Source organism: Lissotriton vulgaris, unplaced genomic scaffold (genome assembly GCF_964263255.1).
Source record: "Lissotriton vulgaris unplaced genomic scaffold, aLisVul1.2 SCAFFOLD_555, whole genome shotgun sequence".
Classification (NCBI taxonomy): domain Eukaryota; kingdom Metazoa; phylum Chordata; class Amphibia; order Caudata; family Salamandridae; genus Lissotriton; species Lissotriton vulgaris.
Window position 1 is genome coordinate 948,292 of NW_028243517.1, and position 14,499 is coordinate 962,790.

The 14,499-nt window shown below is 42.6% G+C and overlaps 1 protein-coding gene across 1 annotated transcript in view; it reads right to left on the reverse strand.

Moving 5' to 3' along the window:
- Positions 1 to 14,499, reverse strand: part of LOC147668324 (maestro heat-like repeat-containing protein family member 1) — a 93,210-nt gene that overhangs the window by 35,517 nt on the left and 43,194 nt on the right. Inside the window, exons 3-7 of the mRNA XM_086948601.1 lie at positions 8,063 to 8,155; positions 3,501 to 3,579; positions 2,960 to 3,073; positions 2,251 to 2,312; positions 535 to 654 (exon numbers count right to left, since the gene is read on the reverse strand). Coding sequence (XP_086804727.1) covers positions 535 to 654; positions 2,251 to 2,312; positions 2,960 to 3,073; positions 3,501 to 3,579; positions 8,063 to 8,155 — 468 coding nt within the window. The remainder of the gene's footprint in view (positions 1 to 534; positions 655 to 2,250; positions 2,313 to 2,959; positions 3,074 to 3,500; positions 3,580 to 8,062; positions 8,156 to 14,499) is intronic.

Here is a 14,499-nt window from a genome sequence, read left to right on the forward strand (position 1 = left end):
CATGCACACGAGAATGGACCACAAATAGAAACTGAAAACAGGAAAGCCTAGGTATACTGAAAGGATGACTGTCCAAGTGAAGCTACAAGTAAATATACTGGAAAGCACTTGAGTGGCTTGGTTCACGTCATGGGCACCCTGAAAGAACAAGACATAAAGAAAAGGCATATACAGTGTTGACACTGGTAGTCAGCAGCTCAATTTCAGGTTCAAATGTAATCAGCCTGATGGAGCAAGGGAGACCCATACGGTTGAGGGAGGGTGAAAGACGCAGTGGAATGCAAGTGGGGAACATCAGGCTCAAATGGAGAACATGGAATGTTAAGTGGGCCTATGTGAACTAAATAGAGGTACATAAGGTCTATATTCCACCACCAGGGGCAAATATGGAACACTGCAGATCTGTATTACGTGGCAAACAAGCTACATTGGGGCACAAGGGGGCTAAAAGGTCCACTTATTTCTTTTGGGCTGACTACGGTTGCTGTTCCCCTAACACATTCACCCACCCAAATATGTACATCTGCCACTTACCTGTTCTTCGATGATGAGACTGTTTTTCCTAAGCACATATTCCATCAAAGCTCTTCCATTCATATCATAATATCCTTTGGTTGTTAAATTGGATATTAAACTTAAAGTGGCAAGAATAACCTGTGATGAAGCAAAACATGGTTAGTGAGAAACCCTTTTGATGTATAAATAAAACCAAATCCCACATTCTGGTGAGGGAGCAGCACGGGAGTGTGAGAAAACCATACAATCTCTCCTTCCTTTTTGTTCATAGAGGAAATAGAAATACACTTGTATGTGTGGAAAGCTAGTACCTGGAAATAGCCTTTGAAAAAATATTGGAAAATGGTTTTTAAGACACTCTGAGAATAAAACCTGAATCAATTTAATTAAACTGTTTTTACAGAATGTCTGACCAAAGCGTGATTGAGGGAATATTCAAACATTCCAGGTGGTGTACTCCTTCTATAGGTGATTGGAACTTGGTAAAAGATTGAAAGATACATTGCAAAAGATGTCTAGGTAGGTTACAACTAGCAAAGAAGCTCTCAGGACCTTGTATTGATTACAAAAATACAAATGAGAAATCAGTAGGCTGTAGATTCCAATAATGTGGAAATGAAAAAAACCTAGAGTAGTCTGTGGGAAGAATGATGGCCACTGTCTAACTCAACCTGCAGGATTTAGCAGACCTACACTATCCCAACACGGCCAGCAGATAACAAATGGGTTAAAGTACTCAGTGTCCATTGTCCCACACCTTGTTGTTTGGTTGATCCATGTCACTTTCAAGAAATCATTTTGGCTCAAGACCGTATATAGTCACAGTCTCCTCTAGTAGCCGGGTTAAAATTCACATCCCTAACATGACTCTGTTCGCTGCATATTTGCACAGGCTGGACCCAATGGCTTCAACCTCCAAAGAATACGTTCATGTTTTATTTCTTTGATTCTTATATTTCTGGTAGAGTTCTGTGTCTGATGTTTCTGGTTTAGTCTACCAAGAATGTAAGGTTTATATCATGCCCTGAGGTTAAAAAATGGTCAACTCAATAAACCTCTCAAAGAGAATACACTAGAGACCCAGTCATGGAAATACAAGTTTTTGTTGGTTATCCAAAGAAAATGACTTTGTTGATTTTCCTTCATGCCTATATCCTGTGCTTGCTTACATGCTGAACACGGTGATGCTGATGCTGAAGTTGCCTGCTTTCTCAATTGCACTGACATTGGGCACATTGTGGACATACATGGAGTCAACAGAGTTACATATATTCCAATTTCTACACAAAATACATCTTTTATATCACAATCAGACTTTTCAAATGTGCACATTGAATATTATCCTGTATTATTGAACCATGTTTGGTGAGAATTGTTTCTTAACACACACTTATTCAGCAATTAGGGAACATGGACTTTCTATGGGATTGGGTCTGAAAATGAGTTGACACAGAGAAGGACAGGAAAACCTGGATATGTCCACTTGAACAGGGAAACAGTAGACACAAGACACTGAGGAGACACACATGGATGGAGGTTGCATGACCCAACACCTGCACGAAAGACCAGCCTTAGAAAAATACAACAGACTGTGGTATACGCACCACTGCAATGAGTCCACGTAAGTAGAGAATACTGCACTATTCAAAAAGTGCATAACTTAAATTAGATTGCGTTGCTAATTATGAAACTGCTTGACCACAGAATGCTGCACACATAATAACTTGATGGTACCTTGTGATTGTCATCCTCAAGAACGTGACGGACAGCATCCAGATAAGAGGCACCTTCTGAATCTATGAAATGAAGCCATACATCAAATGTTCATAACACATAGATAATGTCTTTGTCTAGTACGATCAGGAATAATAGATAAGTAGATGAAGCTTCCACTATTACATGTGCCTACCTACCTGAGGGTCCTGTCAAGTCTTGGTGTGTGTGTCTGTGACTGTGAGCCTCATGGGCCTATCAATGTCTTCCTGTTCTACTGTGCATGTCTGTGTCATCATGTACCACTGAGTGGGTCTGTGTCTTCCTGCCCCATATTTTATGTCCCTTTTTGTTCCTCACCGAAGTCTATGTCAGGATCTCTTTCCACAGTGTCCCTGTCCCATTATTGGCTCACAGTGGGAACAATTTATCAAAAAGACAGATGTGGAAATGTTTGACCACTACTTTATTTCTTCACCACGACTCATGTTAACGATGGGAGGATTTATTCTTAAATTACAGTGCTCTACCAGGAACTGTTGGCAGTCAGTGTAGCTGAGGAATATGAAATTGAGGTGATTTGCTCATAGCTGCACCATGTTGGTTAAGTAAGAGGGTAAGTTGGAATTATAACTTAGGGCTCCACATTCCATGAAAAGCATTCAGTCCTTTAACTATCTTCCATGTCTATCGAAATCACATGCTGCCACCCACCCACTGAGAGGCTTACCAGTTTCAGCAAGAAGCTTGCAGAGCAGCTTTATTGTTGTGGCACGGGACTCTGCACCCATATGGATCAAGCTACTTCCAAAATATTTAAGGACCTCACTAGAGCTAGAATGGGCTGCAAGAGTAAAGTGAAAAGAAAAATAGACATACATGAAAAATGACATACAATAAAATCATGCACGGAGGAACTAAACGCAGGGGAGCAGGTCATCAAGGCCAAATGTAAGGAAATTTTCAACGCATATCCAGGAGGTACAATATCAATAGTTTACAACATTTAATGATGATCGGTGGAGCACATGGTACTCATGTGACTACCATAGCTGTATATAGTAAATTGGACAACGTGTTCTAATAGAAAGCTAACAAATGCACTGGGAAGGGAGGTAATTACTGAAGCAACAATAGCTTTTAAGAAGATCAAGTGATGTGCAGAGCAGTGGACAGAAATTAATGTTTCGGAGGACCCGATCACTGGTAAAGACCGTCATATACTTGCAGTATCACACATATATACATATATACATTTATGACCAACTCACCCAGTGACAGGATAATGGCCGTGGACACCTTGACTGACTCTTCCCTTTCATCTGAACCTCCACGGTAGGGTGCGCAGATCTGTCAATAACAAAGCCATATTAAACAATAATGGAAGCTAGGCTATTTGAAAGCCAACCCTATACATCTGGAAAGCAAATTCCATTCAGTGGGGAAATGACGGCATAAGAGTTTGTCAGGATTTGTGGGGCCATGATGGTGGAATTGCAAATTCTCAGTTGCCATTCTAAGATTAACGCCTTAGTTTCCTATGGTTTCTGCATGGTTTGGAGACTGAAGTCTCACAACATTGCAGCAGGCAGTCGTACTGAATGCTATTTAACACAGTTGGCACTAGTGACAGCGTCTGCTGTTCAAGGAAATCAAGACAGAGGCTGTTGTTGCACTTCAACTTAGTTTATCTCCAGGGACTGTAAGTGCGTTCCCCCTTTGCATCTCACAGTGTCTGGCTAGCAAGGTGGGTTGCATGCTTTTCAGAGCGGGCCTCTTTTGTGCACTTTTCCTCCCTTTTGTGTCCCCAGTTTCTGGTTGGCAGAGTAGTGAGCGAGTGTTTCTGTTGGTGCCTGCATTAGGGTCTTTTTCAGGTCTCACCGCCACTCGCTGCTTCTGCCGTACCGCTAGCAATAATTTTTTTTTTTTGTTCTTTGCTTGCATTCAGTTCTCGCAGATTGGTCCCCATCAGAGCTGCATGTCTTTTTGGTTCCTGTTCATTGCAAATTCCACACACCAGCATTGCTATTTAGAATTTCATGCCATGGTCGTCAAGTTGTGTACTTCCTTTTTTAGGTCTTGTGACATAGGCAGCGCATGTGCTGCTCTCGTCTTACGAATCTTCTTGGAATTGATACAATTCCAAAAGCCTCGTCTTAGCTCCACCTTCAGCTTTGATTTGTGCGCGACGTTTGGCATCAAAATTATGCCGATAGCAGTGCAAGGATTGCATGCAAGGCATGTAAATCGCTGCTTGTTGCCATCCTGTCTCCTTTTAGCCATGCCTAGCGGGATTGGATCTCTTACCCGTGGCGTGACACAGTAGGTATATTATCAGCTTGCCACACTTTTTTTGTAAGCTTCTTTATTCTCTGCCGCCATGACGGTAAGCGTATGCTTCTCATAATTATTTATTTTGTTCATTGCAGCACTTTTTTTTGTAAGCTTGTTTTATGTAGTAGCTATTAAGTGACACATACTTTTGTAGAAGGGAATACTGAATATTACTTTAAGGGTGATTTGTCATCAATTATTCTGGCTGAACGTGCCACACCTGAACCGGTCATTTAAGGAGTTGTGACACTGGTCTTCGACTCCAGCCATTCTGATGACTGGTTGGTGCCATAATTGCGGGTGAGCAGCCGCACGGAAGATGACTATGTAGGTCTGTTAGTAGGGAAGAGCATGATAATGGGAGACAACAGTTACAACGCGGTCTTTACACCGCGATATGTTTACAACGCGGTCATTACAACGCAAGTCGTTACAACGACTTGCGCTGGATGGCGCTATATAGTAAGGAATAGTATGATTTACTATTCCAATACCTTCCCTATTGTTACGTAGCTGGAGTTGGAATAGTAAATCATACTATTCCTAAGTCCCTCGCCTCTAGCGCAAGTCGTTCTAACAACTTGCATTGTAATGACCGCGTTGTGAACGTATCGCGGTGTAAAGACCGCGTTGTAAGGTCATACATTCCATGATAACAGCAGGTATGTTTTGACATGAGCACGACATCTTTGTAAGTCATCTTTGAACACGTGTGAAACCTAAAGCAGCATCTTGTAGGTGATTGGATGAAACCGAAACAGTAATGGATAGAGCGACTCCACTGAACAGTGGCATTTCCTTCTAGAGACAATTGGTAAAACCCTATGATACTCGTGGTTCGAGGTTCATTGCAGGGAACTTGATTCTAGGAGTTTGACATCATGGAATTTTGACAACTTGGCTTGTAGGTATGCTGCTTGCAGGTTAAAGTCCGAGACGGGGACAAGGATTGTGACACAATAGGAGATATAGAGAATGACAAGACAGGTACATGCATTGAAAGTTGGTATGTCTGGGACGCATGAAGATGCTCTTTAAGCCTGAAGGATATTTCACAATAGCCTTGGCTATTCGTCTGAAAAGGCGAGACCTGTGACTTCAGATGTTAGAAGCAAAACCCAGCTCAGATGCGTTCTACCCCGATTGAAGCCTGACACCATCCGGGTATGGTGTGCGACAAGGTGGGTTATGAAGAATGACAGGCAGTGTATGAGGGTTATATGTATTGTTATGGGTGGAGGAAGAGAGACTAGGGCATGAGGACTTTGACATGGCGTAAGGGAGACGGCTTGATGCATGATGACAACTGCTAGTAGCGGAACACCTGCAAATTGAGGCTTGCTACCGGGAAGACACAGCGTGACACATGAAAATACTGAACAACTTTAAGTGGGTGATAAGCATGACACTAGTAGAAAGGGGTTAGGAACATTGCATATGTTGAAGTGAGGCGGAATTGCCACTACAATTAAGTGGTGTTTAAACTTTTGACATCTGTAAACAGACACCGACTGAATCACTACTAGAAGCTGGACCCTGCCTGAGCACAATTGCTTCGATTCAAACATCTAAACAATACAGGAAAATAAAGAAACAAGTGTACATCAAACAAAATACACAACATATGCAATTCTTTCACTCACAAATAAAAAACTATGAAAAAGTTGACATTTTAATTGGAAGGTTGGAACTTTTCAAAATGTGTTTTTATTTCTCAGATTCAAAAACAATATGCTAGACTGTTGCAAATCACTTTCTTTTTCGTTCCTACTGCTGGCGTTTTTCGTGTCTAGCAGTGCTCCAGTTGAGGCCACCATTTGTCCAACTGGATTCTAGTTGCTGTTCTTGTGCTGCTCCTTCGAATCGTGCTAACAGTACCAACTTAATTTGTAGACTCCCAGTTGCAAATTCCTACTAATTTATAGAACATTAATACATTTTCGATGTTTAGCTAGGTTTGCTTAATTAATTTGCTATTTGATTTGATTTTCTATTTTGGGCAGCCTGAGTAGGTGTTGCAGAATCCAGGTTAAGAACCACTGCACTAGATGGTAGAATCTATATTACCAGGCTGGAGGCATGGCTTTGAAGAGCAATTTTCATGTAACATGAGCCAGGTTGCCACCACGTCGATAGTTACTCCGGAGACCGAGAGCATATAATTAATTAATAGATGTGAAGACCTAGAAAATAGGTCCAGACAGGCAATCTAAGAGGCTGTAATATGGAAAAGGAAAGGGAGAAGAAGGAGAATATGTGGTGGAGTGCTTGAACAGCTCTTTAGACTTCCCTATAGGGATTGAAAGAGACCACAAAGGGGGAGAAAGAGCTCTATGACAAAGCTAGACCTCAGGACATTGTGGCAAAGATCTCCTTGTGTTTGCCAAGATACCACATACCATCTGAATATATTAATTCTTGCAGAGAGGAGCAAACAGAAGACCATTCAAAGAGGAACCTGTAAAGGGATGGCTTTCCAAGACTTGATACACGACTCTCGGAACAAGTAGACTGTTTATGGGATAGCATGGTTTTGTCTAAATATAAATAAATCTAAAACACTTGCACTGATGCCTGCACAAACAGAAGTGAAGGGATTTAAAAAATAACTTCTATTACACTAAATATTAAAGACTTTGCATCACCCCATCACTGCCAAAGATGGTCCCTGATAAATGGTTAGCATTAGTAAAAGATATTAAGCAGGATCTGAGTAAATGTAGTATGCTCCCAGTCTCTTGGAAAGTACTCATAGCAGCAATAAAAAAAGAAGCATTGAAAATGCATAGGTCTTGCTTTTGATTAAGTTAAAGGCATTAGCTTTGCTAATGCTATTGTATAGCAAAGCGAATGGCTTTAACTTGATTTTGAATTATGCATTTGGATTGTTTGAACTTATTTGTAGGGTAGTTTCTGTACATATTGACTTTAGGAACCCCAGCTGGATAAATAATGAATTTACTTTGATCGATGACATTAATCAGATGTATATGATATATACTATTTATCATTATCTATATAAGTATATGTTATATAGTAAAGTCTAGATGGACAATTGACCCTCAGAGATAATCATTGTTAGTGATTATATATTTGTTTGTAAACCATTGTTATTGGGCAAATCTTTTCTTTTTCATGTCTCCATCCTTGGTGTACCTCCCTGTGTCCCTTTCCTTGTCAGGCCACTCTGTTGCTACCTATTATCAGAGCCAGAATTGCTGAGAGGTAGACTTATGGGTGGTTCCTGCTGATGACCTCTCAACGCTGAAAGATCTGACAGAGGTATTTGCATTGTATTCTTTCTTTGCATCCTTGAAGCAAATTGGTTCATGTAGGCTCTTTATGGGTGATCATTTAATATTTTATACAAGCGAGTTCCCAAATGTTCCCCTCTAAAAATACTCTTACTATAAATTGGATTAATGCAGGACCCTCTTTGTTAGGAAATGTCAGTTGTCTCCTGCTGAAATACTTTGCATGTCCTCATGTATATACTTACCAGGTGATGCAGAGCCGTAAGCACGGTTGGCACAGTTTCCTTCAGTGCTCTGCAACTCTTGGTAACAGCTGCCTTCATGCATAACTCAAGGGTCTGCAAGGAGATAAGTCAATTGAGATGAGGCCAAAGGGCAAAATTGAGGACATGGTGAGGGTCAATGGTAAATGACAAACATCAAATTATACATTCTGTATGAATGCTAGAGTGAGTTTGTGTGTGAACAAGCTCTCTTATGTACTAATTCTAAATACACATGACCACAAGTATTTTTTGAAAGGTGACCACTAATATGTCTAATTGTTTCTTCATTGATGGCTCTGTTTTTTTGACTCACAGTGCCTCACACAGGAGTACCCTTTTATAATTAATGCCTGTCAGCAATCAAGATCTCTAATGTCCATAGGGATTTCTGTAGAGGTTACCTAATGGAGTCAGATTTTGGATTATAGACCTTCAAGGAACCACAAGAGGACACATGCAGCATTTAACTGGTGTAACTGTAATAAATGATGGATGGAATGCTGAATGATTGAAACATTCTCCCCCAGTCAAGAGATATGGTTTAAATCCATCATTCTTTTGCCCACTATGCCACCAGAGTTTGGACGCAGCCTTATGCAAATCAGTCTTGACACTGTGTCTCATGGGAACAGTCCAGAGAAAATCGCCAAACCAGGTCCTCCCTGGACCAGAAACAAGCATCCTGGGACCGGTTCCAGGTTATGTCACCCTTTATCAGCCAGGCTAGCTTCAATACAGTGGCACAGTGAGCAAGGGACCCATGTCTGTGAATGTCCTTCCCACTTAGGGTGAAAAGTGTAACTGCAACAAATGATGGACGGAATGCTGAATGATTCAAACATACTCCCCAAGTCAAGAGATCTGGGTTAAATCCATTGTTCTTTTGCCCACTGCTGCACCCCAGTTTGGACCCACCCATATGCAATCAGCCTTGACCTTGTGCCTCATGGGAACAGTCCAGAACGAACTGCCAAGCCAGGTCTCCCTGGACAGGAAACAAGCATCCTGGGACCGGTTTTATTTCACCCTTCATCAGCCAGGCTAGCTTGAATCCAGTGGCACACTGAGCAAGGGGCCCACGTCTGGCGCATACTCATCCCACTTAGGGCGATAAGTGTAACTGCAACAAATGATGGACGGAATGCTGAATGATTCAAACATTCTCCCCCAGTCAAGAGATCTGGGTTTCCTTTGCGTATGTCACCCCAAGTTGGAAGGGTATGCCCAGACGTTGGTCCCTAACTCACTACACCACTGGATTCAAGCTAGCTTGGCTGATGAAGGGTGATGCCCTGAAACCGGTCCCAGGATGCTTGTTTCCAGTCCACGGAGGACCTGGCTTGGCAGTTTGAGCTGGATGGTTCTCACAAGGAACAGGGTCAAGACTGATTTGCATATGGCTGTGTCGCAACTGGGGTGGTGCGGTGAGCAAAAGAATGATAGATTTAACCAAAATCCTTGTGACAGGGGGTGAATGTTTGCATTGCCCAGCATTTCGTCCATCAATTGTTCCTTTACATATGTCGCCCTAAGTGGGTGGGTCCCATGCTCACTACACCACTGGATTCAAGCTAGCCTGGCTGATGCAGGGTGATGCTCTGAAACCAGTCCCAGGATGATTGTTTCCAGTCCATGGAGGACCTGGCATGGCAGTTTGGGCTGGAAGTTCCCACAAGGAACTGGGTCAAGACTGATTTGCATATGGATGGGTCCAAACTGGGGTAGTTTGTTAGCAAAAGAATGATGGATTTGACACAGATTGTTGTGACTTGGGGTGAATGTTTGCATTGTCCACCATTCTATCCATCAATTGTTCCTTTTGCATATGTCGTCCTGAGTAGTACGGGTATGCCCAGATGTGGGTCCTGTGTGCACTACACCACTGGATTCAAGCTAGCCTGGAGGATGAAGGGAGATGCCCTGAAACCGGTCCCAGGATGCTTGTTTCTGGTCCAGGGAAGACCTGGCTTGGCAGTTCGTGTTGGACTGTTCCCTCAAGGAACTTGGTCAAGACTGATTTGCATATGGCTGGGTCCAAATTGAGGTGGTGTGGTGAGCAAAGGAATTATGGATTTAACCCAGATCTTTGTGACTTGGGGTTACTGTTTGCATTGTCCAGCATTCCGTCCATCAATTGCTCCTTTGCATATGTCACCCCAAGTGGGAAGGGTATGCCCAGACGTGGGTCTGGTGCTCATTACACCACTGGATTCAAGCTAGCCTGGCTGATGAAGGGTGATGTCCTGAAACGGGTCCCAGGATGCTTGTTTCTAGTCCATGGGAAGAAAGGCTTTGCAGTTCAGGCTGGATGGTTCCCATAAGGAACAGGGTGAAGACTGATTTGCTTAAGGCTGGGTCCACACTGGGGTGGTGTGGTGAGCAATAGAATGATGGATTTAACCCAGATCCCTGTAACTGGGCTTGAAGGTTTCCATTGCCCAGCAGCCCGCTCATCAATTGTTCCTTTGCAAATGTCGCCCTAAGTGGGAAGGGTATGCCCAGACGTGGGCGCCGTGCTTACTTCACCACTGGATTCAAGCTAGCCTGGCTGATGAAGGGTGATGCCCTGAAACTGGTCCTAGGATGCTTGCTTCCAGTCCAGGGAGGACCTGGCTTGGTAGCTCAGGCTGGACTGTTCCCACAAGGAACAGGTCTAAGACTGAATTGCATATGGCTGGGTCCAAACTGTGGTGGTGTGGTGAACAAAAGAATGATGGATTTAACCCAGGTCTTTGTGACTGTGGGTGAATGTTTGGATTGTCCAGAATTCTGTCCATCAATTGTTTCTTTTGCATTTAACTGGGGCATGCCCTAACGCATGTAGCCTAGAATCACTTCTTGTCATTGTGGGCCCTGTATTCCTAACCACAGTTGCTGAAGGCCCTCGTTTTGGTTGTCCTAGTTCTCTTGGTGATTCTAGTTTTCTGGGTTGTCTGCTATGCCTGCTTCTTATGGCACTCTTGTCTAGATCCTCTTGGCCATTTTAGTCCCTCCCCCCAGTCATGGTCTCCTTGTTCCTCATCCTCCTGCTGGTCTTGATGGTACTAACTAGTTTTGTTGCTCTCCCTTTCCTTTTTCAAATCCTTATTCTGCATTTGCTACACCCATCCCTATTCCTCCTAATGCTTGTTCTCACGATTCTCTTGTTGCTTGTATCCTGGTCCTCCAGGTCATGGTCCACTGATTCTCTTGGGGGACCTGGTAATCCTAGTGCTCCTAGTCTTCTCGGCTGCCCTGGTCCCTCTGCTCCTCCTGGTCATTCTCCTCATCCTGGTCTTCCACCAGCAGGTTTTCCTCTTCATGCTCCTGGTTTACCAGCTCTTCCTTTTCCTAGTTCTCCTAATTTCATGTTGGTTTTCAAGCTATCCTTTTTTCTAGATCTCTTCCTCCTGATTATCTTCTTAATCTTCTTTACCCTGTCCCACCTCGTAGTTTTCCTCAAACTCATACTTCTGGTCTTCATCCACATATTCTTGGTCCTGATCTTCTGGGTATTGATAATTGGTCATAAGTGGCCCTCATCCTCCTGAGACCCTTGTCCTGTTGGTAAATATTATCTTTACCATGGTGCTTCTTGCTGTGTCCCTCCTTGTTGTTCTTCTGGTGATCTTGCCCTGGTGTTCTTGGAACTTTTCATCCTTCTGTTCCCAGTCCTGCTGGTCCTCATGATCTTGCTTGTCCTTGTGTTTATGGTCCAGCTAGTCTTGGTCATCCTCTTCCTAGTCCTCTGGATCCTCTAGTGCCATTCCTCCTAGCGGTCCTGATGTTGACCCTCATGGTGATCATGGCGGTGACTGCTGTTCTGTTCCTCCTGGCCTCCTCTTTCTCCTTCTCTTCTTAATTCTCCTCCTTTTTCTGTTCCTGCTCCTCCTGGTTTTCCTCCTTATTCTCCTAGTCCTCTTGGAAGTCCTTTTCCCAGTCCTCCTGGTCTTGATCCTCTTGTTTTCCCTAGTACTTGGACAAGGTATTGGCCCCCTGTTGGTCAAGTGACCCAAATCCTTCTGGTGGTCCTGGAGTTCATAAACTTCTTAGTGGTCCTGGACCCCCTTCAACTCCTCTAGTCATCCTCATGGCCATCTTCCTTCTCCTCATCCTGTGTGTGGTCTTTGTAGTGGTCTAAGTCCTCCTTGTGGATCTGGCCGTCTTCTTCCTTCTTGTTCTTGTGTCCTAGTCCTCCTGATGCCCCTCGTTTTCCACTTGCCAATCATTCTCCTCCTCTTTGGCCTCCTGGTTCCGGTATTCCTCATTCTAATTCTCCTCCTGGTTTTACTGATCCTTCCTTTTGTCTTGGGCATGCTGGTCCTCATGTCCTTGTGGCATCAGTCATTCTAGCAGACTTGGTCTTTGGTGCCTGATCCTCCAGGTCTTTTTCATGGCCCTACTGATATTGCTTTCTCTTCCTTCTTTTGGACATCCAGTTCCTAACCCTACTGGTGGACCTGGTCATTCGCCTCCTCCTCCATTCAGTTGTACTGGCCCTTTTTCTGGTCCTTTGTGAGATTCTTGTACCCTTGTCCTCCTCGTCTGTGTAACCTCTTCACCCCTTAGTTCTCCCTCTTCATCCCACAGGTCCTCTGGGTATCTGCCTGATTCTGCAAGTGCTTCACCAATATATCCTCATCCAAAGTCAACCAGATACAGCCTCCAGCCAGAGGACACACTGAGATTGAGAATGTTTAGATGGACACCATTGAAAGGAAATTAGCCCCCTGTTTACATTTAGATAGTGAAATACAGTCATAATTTGGATATTCCCCTAAACCCTGGACCTAGGTGCCACTACACCTGTTTCAGTATTAGCATTAGTGGATAAGGGATTTTTCAATGTCCCTCTTGCAGCCCTGCCATTGTGAACCAAGGGAGTGCAGATGTGCCTAATAGGGGGAGGGGTTGCTTAGAAGAGACACAGAGGTGACTTAGAGGCAGTAGCTGCAGCACATAAGATGGGTGACTGAAAGTAGATTTAGGAACACATTTAGGTTCCCAGATGTTAATGAGGAGAATGATCACCTTCAGTGAAGGCTCAGAAGACTCATCAGGGGAACAGCCTCAAAGGTGCATGGCCAGTAGGGTTTACACCAAAATGTTGTCATTTGTTTTTGGTTTGTAGCTGGCTTTAAAATTTTTATTCTAAGTGGAGGCTTTCAAAAGAAGGCCCATAAGGGAATCGTAACACCCTGTCCTTTGAACTGTAAGAGCTCAGACCAGGCAGAAACTGAATCACTTTGGACCTCAACATTAATCTTCTAGTCTCAAGGCTCATAAAAGTATATTTCTGTGCAAATGAAAATTGGCAGATTGAAGAAGTAATGATTCCAATAGCGAGTCCACCAAGGTCTGTCTCTCTTGCTTTTCCAGCAAATATAATTCACACCCCAGTAACTGTAGACTATTTATTTTGCAAAAATATTTTTTAAGTTCACATCGCAACCACAAATAGTATTCAATAATGCAAACACATTATTGATTTCCAACATGGTACATTTCAAGGGCTCCTCTTAAGACTGCTTTGTTTTACCTGTTTGGTCACCAGGAGTGTAATGCAAAGTCATTGTGATCTTTAGTGAAGGTCATTTATACATTTACTTGGACTGTCTAACTTTTATTTCAAAGGGTGTATGTAGCCCCTCAGACTAGAGAAGATACAATGGCACACAGTTTGTTCTAAGAGGTCTTCTTCTTCAACCAACTTTATTTCGTTTCAAGAAACCATAAAAGTGCACAGGACAAAAGCAATATAAATACATAAAAGCACAATAGATACGAATTACAGGTCATAGCAGTGTAATATATAAAACAATTACATTAATAATACATTGATTGTGAAAATGCTAAAACAATACTAAGACGAAAGCCGAAGGGATAAAAACCTCAGAAAAAAGTTCTAGGAAGTGGGCTCATTAGGGGTCGCCTATGTTACTTGTGTTATCTATATTATTGTCTAGTATGGGGAGGTCAAAAATATTCACTAAAATAGGTGGGGTACTAATGAGCCCTGCAATGATTGAAATAATATAATTTTCAAGCAATAAAACATAAATGGATGTCATTATACTGATACATTTCACCTAGCTGCTCGTCCTAATATAATGATAGGAGACTTATATTCGATTTTGCGATACAATCATACAAGTACATAAGAGAATCCATCACAGTAAAAAAAAGTATATGAATAGATTCATATGCCATACAATACAAGTGGTATTGTCCCCTATCGTATCACTTTATGAACCCCTCATATGAAACATTGATACTTTATAATATATTAATTGCGAATTTAGAAGTTGTAAAACAAAAAAGTTGCCCTGTCACAATCAAAGGAACCAATTAAAAGAAGTGGATTTGAAAATTTGTGATGGAGATGTTCAAACATAGGACATATCATCACGATGTGCAAAATATCACTTTTAAAAGAC